The following is a 10,507-nucleotide window of genomic DNA, read 5'->3' on the forward strand; positions in this document are numbered from 1 at the left end:
GGCTGTCATGGTGTTGAGAAATCTGGTTCAGGTGGAGTTGGTTCTATTCCCAATTATCAATTCCTAGGCAACCTGGGCTTAGACAATCATCACATCACATGGCGAAATCCAGTCTGCAATCCGCTTAAATCACTGTCTCCGAAGCGAAGCGATAGATGAACGTTCCCTCCTAGTTTGGTCCAAATCGGTGCAGTTTGAGTCCAAAAGTGTACCCAGTTGACCCGGAATGGCCCAAATTTAATTTCTAACAAGTTGGTGAATTTTTCAAAGATATTTTTTATTAAATCAGTGATTTCACCATTAAAAATGAATTTTTGAAATGTTTAAACATTAAATAAATTTGTAAAAACGAAGAGCGTTTTAAGTGTATTGAAGTCAGGGCTGCAATATTGGGTATCTTTTTCAGCGACTTCAGCTCTATGAGTTTAAGCTACTTCGACTCCGATCCGACTTCAACAACAATTTCTAAAAAAGTTGTTGACAATCTACTGATTCTGACTTCTCAGTTTTGGTCTAGTTTGACTCCGAATCTTGTAAAAGTATCGATTCCACCGAATTCATGGTCCTGTTTGAAGTGAAAATAGCAAAATCTGAATTTGTTTTGAAAACCATGAGCCTCCATTACGAGATCTTGTAACGATTCCCGTAGCTTTCGAAGCCAGTTTCGAAAGTTCACGTATATGGTGGACACATTCGAACCTTTTTTTTACCCGGGGCAGTTTTTACCGTGAGATTCGAACTCACTACCCTTGGATCGGCAGGTCCATTCGCCGATTAACTGAAGCAACATATTTTTGTGGAGTACCATGCGCCTCCACTTTAACGATGATGACTTAATAAGAGGCATTCTTTTTTCAACATTAATCTACAAATATATTTTATTTGTTTTCTACATAACAAGTCCAACTCAACGAGCTCTTACATCCCCTATCACCTTGCAAGCAATTTCCCCGTCGTTTTCCGTTCGCTCGGAAACATTTCACCCTCATCGTTAGCCGTCGCAGTTGCCATCTGATTTTGACACCGCCTTCTTTGTTTCGTTCCTTCGTCCCAAACACTACTGCTGGCCCGTGTATCCCGATCGAGAACATAGTCAAAACATTTCACATTGCTCCGAGAGCCAAAGAGGGGGACGAGTTCTGAATGGTTGTCGGTTGGCGGCGGCATGACATCCTATGACGTCTAACGCACACGGTCGCTCGACGTCGGTGTGTGCAGGCAGCAGGCAGCAGTGTGTTGTTTCGATTCCTGACTGACTGAGGCTGACAGTCTGGTGGATTGTTTGAGGCGAAAACGATAGTGTGTGATAGTGAGTGAGCTTTTCGACGATGATGATGAACAGCAACAGTGACGACGAGGAGCCCAAGATGTCCAGACTGCTTAGGTTGGCGCAGAAGTTTAATTGCTTCTATTTGAATGGTAAGTGTTGCTGCGCTGACCCAGTTGTCGGTAGAATCAGCTGCCCTTTCTCCTAGTGGCGATGCCGCCTGTCTGCCCAGAATCGATTGCATAAAATCGATAGCGGCACAGGTCTCGGCACAACAACAAATGCTGCAGATTCGGGCAAGGAGTGCGCCTGAATTAAAACTCTGCCTACGACAGTCCATCTTGAATCGCGAGCGGAAGAAATCTCGCTCGAAATCAGGGCTTTGACGGGGACAGGAATGTTGTGGCAAATTTTTGAAGGTGACCATCTTGGGGTGGAAAAAATCCGACAAATTTGCCATCGCATTATTTTCCAATTAGCACCATCGACGCAGAGTTTTCGTCATCGGCATCATCTAGAAGCAAAAAAAAAATGAAGAGCGAAAAGTTTACACAAGTGATTCCACATGGACGTCGCGAAAATGAGAGAAAAAAAAGAAACACTTTAAGTCATATGGTACTTTCATTTTCGAAAACGCTTTACCTGCCCAGGCCTTGAACCCGTTCCGCCGACCTTCTCGTTCCGCGTCCACGCCGCAGTAGATGATCCCCAGAAGATCGGGGTTTGGCGTTTAAGAGTACTTTGCTAATTAGACAGCGCGGTATTTATATTTGTGGCGCACAATTTTGTTTATTTATGATAGCATCTCTGCGGGATCGTTTGGCGCAAAGAACAACAACCGCGCACTCTCTTTCAACCATTTGTTGGTAAATAAATTTGCGCCAAGTGCCCATTCGGACGGCGTCTTGGGACGCTTTCGTTGACGGAAATTGCAATTTCTATGAGGGTTGACGGCGTTATTCTGAAATTAACGAAACTAAATTAATCTTCTTCAATTAGTCAAATTTGCACGAAAAGTACCCACCTCCAACTCGTAATTGACATAATCCCTGCAAAGTACACAAAAAAACAAACAAAAAAAATCAATTTTCACTACCCACACCCTAAAAAGTGGGGAAGCCAACCTTCGGGGCTTATCTTGACTTTACGGTTTTGTTTTATCAGAACCGCCCCGCGTTGGCCGTGTGTGGTTGGTTGGTTTGGGGCTGTAAATTCGTTGATTTCACAACACCATACCACGCGGGTACCGCGGTGGACATTGCGAAGCTCCGCGCCTCATGCACGCTGTGGGATTGGCGCATATAATATCATGTGTGTGTGTGTGTGTGGTAAAAATCAACAACAACAACGGCGTTTGGCCTCAATTCGAAGCCAATAACCACTTTTTTTGCAAGCGATGTGGAGAAGGGTGATTCATTGGAAACTTACAGAATAAAACATGCATAAGGATAACGTCAAGATCATGGAACGAAATTCATTCAGTTATGTTTTGTTCTGAAAATTCGCCAACAATTTTTACCAATTTTTGATACTTCGAAAGAATTGGAAAGAAGAACTCTTAAAATGTAAGAAAATTTTAGCGTTGAAAGATTTACTTGTTTTATGTGACATTTCCAATGTTTTAAAATAGATATTTTTTTCTGGGGGCTGTGTTTTTTACTAACATTTCCTAAATTTATGTAAAAATAAGTACGCAGTTTTTTTAAGGTCCCAGGCTATGCCTCTCCGCATTTTTTACAATAAAAACGATAATGGTATCAAACTATAGTAGAACATGTGAAAACAAGCAAATAATTTAAAAATTTACTTAAAAACATGAAAAATCTGAAAATGTAAGGGTATGAGCAAAATACTATCAGAAACAAACATAAACTAAACAATTCAATGCAAATCAAAAACTAAAAATGAAAGAAGAAAAACGATAAACAAGAGAAGTAAAGTTTTTCGTAGAACATAAGTTGCTTAAAATAACCTCCTGGACACGGATAAAATAAAAAAAAATCTGTAAAAAAATTTGGGCTTGTACCGCTATAATTTTTGCAATTTCGATATTTCTAGTGTGAGGTAATTTAGTAGTTTTGACCAAGATCTTTTAAAAGGTGTGTTTGAGTTGAGCAAGTTTCCATACTGATTTTAATATGAAAAAATAGAAAATAATCCGAAAACATAATTTATTGAGAAAAAGTACATAAAAATGCATACAAATGATAAAAAAAATGTAAACAAAATTGTTACGCATGATTATTAATTTAAAACGTTACTTAATCCACCTTTAGGTGGTTGGTGCCTTCCTCACATTCATAAAGTCAATACATTCAGTCAAAATAGCAACATTCCCCCTTAAAATGTTTAACAAATCAACTTTATTACTCATTTCTTTTGATAGGGTTCGCAGACCTTCAATATTACTGGCTCATCGGCAAGGTCTGATAAAAAACCAATCCAACGATAGTTCACATGAAAGATTCAGACAATATTTCTATCACAATATCTGAAATCCGGCCTCCAAAAAGTGTACAAATAACACTTAAGTGCTAATAACTTTCCGAAATCGTGAATTGTGTTCATGAATGTGAGAACCACGAAGGAATTTATTCATGAGTATGGTGCATTTGCACTATGAACGTTAATATATTCCTTCGTGGTTCTCACATTCATGAACTTAAATCACGTTTTCGGGAATTGACCTTTTTTCGTATATAAGGACTACCTTACACCCACAATACAGAATCGAGAGAATCGTTCCCTCAAAATTGACACGAAAGAATAATGCTACAGTCATCCCTCATATTCGGAACAGTTTACAGATCGGCCAATGTTCAACAAATCATAGAAAATCGATAATTGAACATAATGATTTGCTTTTACCTTCATGTGAAAGCTTTTCTTGCGATCTTTCGATTGATGTATAGACCAGCTGTACATTTTTACGTTTTATATCAAGTTTTCAAAGAAAAACATTGACCCTTGAAATCCACAAATTCGGAACACTTTTTTCTTACGATGTAAACAAACTTTGTTTTTCTCTCCAGGAGTACATTTTTTTACGAAATAATGACACCGCACTTTGAAACCAATAAAACTCATGCTTAGTAATGTTTTATTAATGGTCTGATAACTTTTTTTGTGAAAATATCAGTTAAATTCAGGTGTTCCACAATTGTGGGAGGCACAATAACATCCCACAATCATGGAACAGGCAATTCGGAGGCAGAGTTTTGCTGCTCTTGATAAAATAGTCTTGAAATGAGGTTTTTTGTTCAAAAATTACTACTTTTACTAGTGAAATAGCAAAAGAATGTCCAAATGAAGGTCCTAACATAGAAGGGTCGTCAGAAAAGCTGCATTTGCCATGTTATTGATAAATTACCACAAAAGTGTTCCGAATTTGTGGGTGTTCCGAATATGTGGGATATGACTGTACCAACTCACACCATCAAAACAAGTGTGTTCATTCGTTAATTGAAACAGTAAATCTCCAACGAGGGACACATCGACTTATGACAAATCTTGAGACATCAAGCTGTGATGGTCGAGGTCAAATCATTGAGATAGTTAGTCAAAGATACCTGTTTCGATTTCCGTAGTAAACAACACGGTTTGTTTTGACGAATGCCATTATTCTCTCGGCTCGGGGCCATTATTCAATATTAAGCCTATTCAAAATGTAAGTCTTAATTTCCAAATTTCAAACAAATAACACAGATGTTTCATTTTTTAACATTGAAAATTGTATCATTCGTTGCTGAGATTATTTGGATGAGTATATCAGCAATCAGAGGTCCACTCTTCAATGTCTCTTAGGAAATTTTATTGGAAATTTTCTCAACTTAAAAACCTTTTTAGGAATGGACAATAGGATGTAACAAAAATGACTTTTTGGCGGGCATTCAAGGGTTTGTTCCGGTGGGCATACTAAGCCCAAATCCAAAATTTGAGCTTGATTGGACGTAACAGGAGCTGGCGCTCCGCCCTTCAATTTTAAATGGGATTTAAACCGTAAAAAAAGATTTTTTTCAAAAATGTCACTTTTTGAGGCATTTTGGCCAATGAAGCGTTTATTTTCAACATCATTGGCGTGTAGGCCAGATCCTTGCGCATCGTTTGGTATATATAACATTGAAATTTGGAGCACCCTGGAGCTCGGTACAGACCTTCAAAGTTTGGCATTTTTTTTTTTTTTTCGAAAAATCGACCCCGGCAAAAAAGTTACGCGTCGCGCCTCGCGACGCCCTAGACGCCATTTGTATTTGCTGGGGTCAATTTTTCGAAAAAAAAATGCCATACTTTGAAGGTCTGTACCGAGCTCCAGGGTGCTCCAAATTTCAATGTTATATAAACCAAAAGATGCGCAAGGATCTGGCCTACACGCCAATGATGTTGAAAATAAACGCTTCAGTGGCCAAAATGCCTCAAAATGTGACATTTTTGAAAAAATCTTTTTTTACGGGTTAAATCCCATTTGAAATTCAAATGCAAAGCGCCAGCTCCTGTTACGTCCAATCAAGCTCATATTTTGGATTTGGGCTTAGTATGCCTACCGGAACAAACCCTTTGATGCCCGCCAAAAAGTCATTTTTGTTACACTCTAATGGACAATCATGTATTTAAAAAAAAGTTGAATGTTACCTCTTTTATGATGTAATTTTACCTCAATTTAGACTGAAAAGCGACATTACACCAGAACAGTGGTAAAATTACACATTTTCAGAGGTAAAATTACACATTTTTTCTGACATAAAAATGTACACCTTCCCAAAAAACATACTTTTCTGTGGCTCAAAAGTTGTTTTTTATGTCCATTAAAACATATAAAAAAAAATAAAAAATAAAAATACTGAATACTGATACTGGGAAAATGTTTTTTTGTGGGATAAAAAGTTAATTAGAAAATGACATTTTTTTTCTGTGTAACTTTGCCGAAAATTCCTTCAAAATCAAATAAAAAAAGATACAGATTTTCGAATATTTACGTATTATTTTTGTAAGAAGCCTTGCATGGGTGAACAAATGACACAAAATGGTTTCTTTGGTCATAGAAAAGGCTCTCAAAAAGTTTGAGCCAATTCAAAAAATATAAACAAAATCCATTTCCGATTTTGATGGAAAATTGCTCACTTATGTTAAAAATAGCTCAGAAACAGTTTTCGCTTGTGGAGGGTGCAGTAAAATAAATTTAACGAATTGAAGTTTAATTTTCTTTTTGACCAACAATTTAATAACAAAACAATAACTAAATGGTTTTATCTCAGATAGATTTACAATGTTTTAGAGCTTCATTAATCCTAAAAAATATTTTATGTTTGTCTTATTCTATTACAATTCGCAGGCCTAGTAAAGGGCGACTGTCGGCCGTTTGTCGTCGACGGCCAGCAGGTGGGCCTGATCAGCCAGAACGTTCTGGAACAGCTACTCAAGTATCCGGAGGTGTTCTGCATCAAAGACGCCGAACAGGGCAAACAGGTAACGATGGCAGGTTTATCTTTAGAGTAGATTTAGCTGAATTCTATTGGGACCGGTTAAGCTTCGTATTGATAACAATACCTTTACATTTCTATATTATTGGTTGTTACCAATAGTAACAAAACCAGAAGATCAATGTCCGAACAAGTACTTAAACCTTTTTTACTCTTATCTCTAACCTAGTGAGCCCACTTCAAAAATTGCAAGTTCATGTTTTGAGCACAAACTCTTACGTGTGCCTTTATCAGTACAAGCAAATATACGTCATGACCATAATTCTAATTTCGGGTTCTACGTCACTGTTCTAATCACTTCGTTCTCCCCGGCAGAACATCGTCGAACTAAATCCGGCCTTTCGCGACTACACCGAGCGCTCGCAGCAGGTTGACCGCGTCCTGAAGGAGTTCCGCGCCGAGGGCGTGTTCGTGGCCCTCAAGGGATGGCGCAACGAGTGTTACGACGTCAAGAGCACAACCGAATCGCTGCTCAAGATGGACCGGTCGGCCACGTGCCTGTTTGGGGTTCGCAACTACGGCGTCGAAATCAACGGGTACGTCCGACATCCGACCAAGGGCCTGTGCATTTGGCTGCAGCAACGTTCGGACACGAAGCAAACCTGGCCCGGCAAGTGGGACAACATGGTCAGCGGTGGGCTGTCCGTCGGGTATGGGATTAAGGAAACCGCCATCAAGGAAGCCGCCGAGGAGGCCTCGATTCCGCCGAACCTCATCAAGAACCTCGTGTCGGCCGGCTGTGTGTCGTTCTTCTTCGAGAGCGAACGGGGCCTGTTTCCGAACACGGAGTTTGTGTTCGACCTGGAGCTGCCGGAGGACTTCCGGCCGGACAACAGTGACGGGGAGGTGCAGAACTTTAAGCTGCTGCCGGCGCTGGAGTGCCTGGAGAGGTGTTTTGCGCCGGACTTTAAGACCACCAGCTGTCCCGTCCTGCTGGACTTTATGATTAGGCACGGTATTATTACGCCGGAGAATGGTGAGAGAAAGTTCTTTCTTTTTTCAAGTGGCAAATTTGGTGCACATTTTCACATTCCCTTTGTTTTCAGAGGTAAACTTTACCCAGATCGTGGAACTGCTGCACGTTCCGCTGCAATCGCTCTACACGTACCGGACATCGAAGGCGAACGGTCTCAACAATGGCAACGGTAGCATTAAAAATGGCCGAGTTTAGATACCAAACAAACACATAAAAGAATCTTTTTTCGCGAGCCCTTAGCCACGCCGCGCCATTTCTATTCGCCGCCGCCAACAGCATGAAAAAAGCAAAAAACAACTAATAGTGAAGGCTTACTGTCTACGTACATTAAATTAAATTTGAATGCAGGTTTTACAAGACGAATATACATATATTATATGTTTGCAGTTAGGCTATTTAAATTTAAAACTGTGCTATTCGTAGGTGTTCACGTTTTGCCACCTTTGGATTAATTCTTCTTAAAACGTAACTATTTACTGTCAAGGATGATTCAATGAGAAAAGTTTACGTACGTTTGCTATTACAATCTGTAGTCCAGTTTTCGTTTTTTGGTGTATTTTAAATTGTTTAGATTTTAGATCAGGACGAAAGGAAGATCGTATATAGATTTAATTTATGTATACAATTTGCATCACAATTATATATTTTAAAAATAATATTGACACTCACACAAAACAAATACAATCTATATAATCAGTAAGCAGCCGATACAACACACTACTATCTAACCTCTAGAAGAATTGATTGAAAAAAACAAGTTGTGCATGTTTCCCTTTCGCTGTATACTCCTCCTCTTAACAAAACAAAAAAAAAGTATATTAACTCTGTTCCATAAACAAACAACCAAACAACTATTTACAAACAGTCAGTGAATCAGTGTGTAAATGAAATGCGTCGACAGGTTTTTTCTTTGCTCAGTTTCCTATTTTGTGTCTAAGTCGTTGCTTAACAAACCAGGATAATCAAATATTTATTTATTTATTTTACGTTAGAAAAGACAACCTTAAACTATGCTCCATCACAGTTTTAAGCTAGAAAGATATCAAGTGATACGATTTACTTTTTTTCTTATTACGACACCCCCGTTCAAACCCGCAAAACCCCCCTCACTACCTATCTGTCGATAGTTTGTGTAAATGTACAATTTCGATTTGTTTGTAAAACAACACATCACCGAGTTGTCCTTTAAAAGGAATGAAAGAAGGAAAAGAATTAAAACGAAAACAAAAAAAAAGGCAAACACGCGTGCACGTGCGCTGTCCGGAACAACTGTAATAACATATGGATATGGAATCAACGCAACATAACACATACACAGACACACATACAGAACACTCACACACTTTAAAGACGATTTTACGAAAATATATCAGCCTTGTTCCAAACAACGATGTGGTTGTGGTGTTGTTGGTTTCTTGTTCTTCGAACATTATCCTTGAATATTGGCGATTTAAGGGTTTTTTTTCATAAATTAATTTTTATTAGGTCCTTTTTGGTACTGGGACCTGGTTAGGAGCGAGTCGGCTTTTGTAATTACATTTGACTTAATAATTACAAAGGATCTTGTGTGTAAATGTTAGTGGGAGGGGAGCCGATTACCCGCGGCCTACTCGGGGTTAGTAGGGAAGGGATTGATGTTAAAGACAAGGCGTGGGAAGGGAAGGGGGATTTAAGGGGTTACATACATGTAAATCTGCAAAAATGTCAATGGTTGGTATTGCACACACTCAAACTTTATTTTTCAATTTGTTTTCAGGCCATTAACGTAAACATTTTTAACTATTACCAACATAAATTTGAAGACATTTGGTTGCATCATTGCCGAGATATAGCTAATTGAAGTTATCAGATTCAAAAAACGGGTGCCGCTATATCTCAACACTGCTTTGACCATATCGGCTCAAAATTTGGATGAAGGCCAATTTTCAAAAAGTTTATTTTGATAAAAGATAAACATATTTTTCTCTTTTGCATTCTCTTTTTCTCTTTTCCAGCTTAAAACAGGATTTTTTCTGGTACTTTTGTACCCGACCCTCTCCGATTTCAATGAAACTTTTTAGACATGTTATCCTAGGCCTATATAAGCCATTTTTGTGTATATGGAGCAAATTGTACTCGAAAATGACTTTTGAGAAGGGCGTAAGTAATTTAAATATTTTTGTATTTTGTAATTTAAAAATTACTGCAACTCAAAGCTGTTGCATCGCATCAAAAAGTGGTCAAAGACAAACTTGTAGGAAATTGGACGAGCTTTCTGAAAAAAAAATACACTGAAAGAAAAATACACGCCACTTCCATGAGATTTTTCAATTTTTAAGTTCAAAAGTTAAATTTAAAGGTGATGTCACGATTTTTTTTCGTTCAAAATGTTTGAGGAAATAGCCTTTAATATTACAAAAAGACTCACGAAAAATGCAATCATTTTCTAAAACTTTTTATTTGAAAAGTGGTCTAAACGTCAAAATTTTCAAAAACCGATAGTGGGAATCGATTTCCCAGACAATTTTACATAAAAGTCTCCATATTGACCATTGTCCTATATCCAATCCTTGTATACAGCGGTTTAAAAAATAAAAATGTTTAAAAAATATGTTTTTATGGTTTTTTGCAATTTCTAAATGACAGACTTGATTTTTCAGTCTCGCAAATATTTTTACCGGAAAGCTCGTCCAATTTCCCATAAGTTTGTTTTTAACTTCTTTGGTTGCTGTGCACCCTTAATTTAGTACTTTAGCTCGATATGACCATGGGAGGACTTTATTTAAATACTGAACAACTTTTACGAAA

The 10,507-nt window shown here is 38.2% G+C and overlaps 1 protein-coding gene and 1 long non-coding RNA gene across 2 annotated transcripts; one reads left to right on the top strand and one right to left on the bottom strand.

Moving 5' to 3' along the window:
• The first annotated feature begins 1,078 nt into the window (after positions 1 to 1,078).
• On the top strand, positions 1,079 to 8,939 carry LOC6036997 (uncharacterized protein YJR142W). The gene is made up of 4 exons (XM_001846910.2): positions 1,079 to 1,419; positions 6,597 to 6,730; positions 7,060 to 7,720; positions 7,791 to 8,939. Exons 1-4 carry the CDS (start codon positions 1,329 to 1,331, stop codon positions 7,913 to 7,915), a joined length of 1,011 nt encoding a protein of 336 aa, XP_001846962.2. The 5' UTR covers positions 1,079 to 1,328; the 3' UTR covers positions 7,916 to 8,939.
• On the bottom strand, positions 1,414 to 2,512 carry LOC119767468. Its single transcript, XR_005277535.1, has 3 exons — positions 2,292 to 2,512; positions 1,910 to 2,228; positions 1,414 to 1,781 (listed from the first exon to the last, which is right to left on the bottom strand). It is a non-coding gene; the product is annotated as an uncharacterized LOC119767468 (long non-coding RNA).
• Positions 8,940 to 10,507: the final 1,568 nt, after the last annotated feature.

This window comes from Culex quinquefasciatus, chromosome 2, assembly GCF_015732765.1.
Source record: "Culex quinquefasciatus strain JHB chromosome 2, VPISU_Cqui_1.0_pri_paternal, whole genome shotgun sequence".
In the NCBI taxonomy this organism is placed as follows: Eukaryota; Metazoa; Arthropoda; class Insecta; order Diptera; family Culicidae; genus Culex; species Culex quinquefasciatus.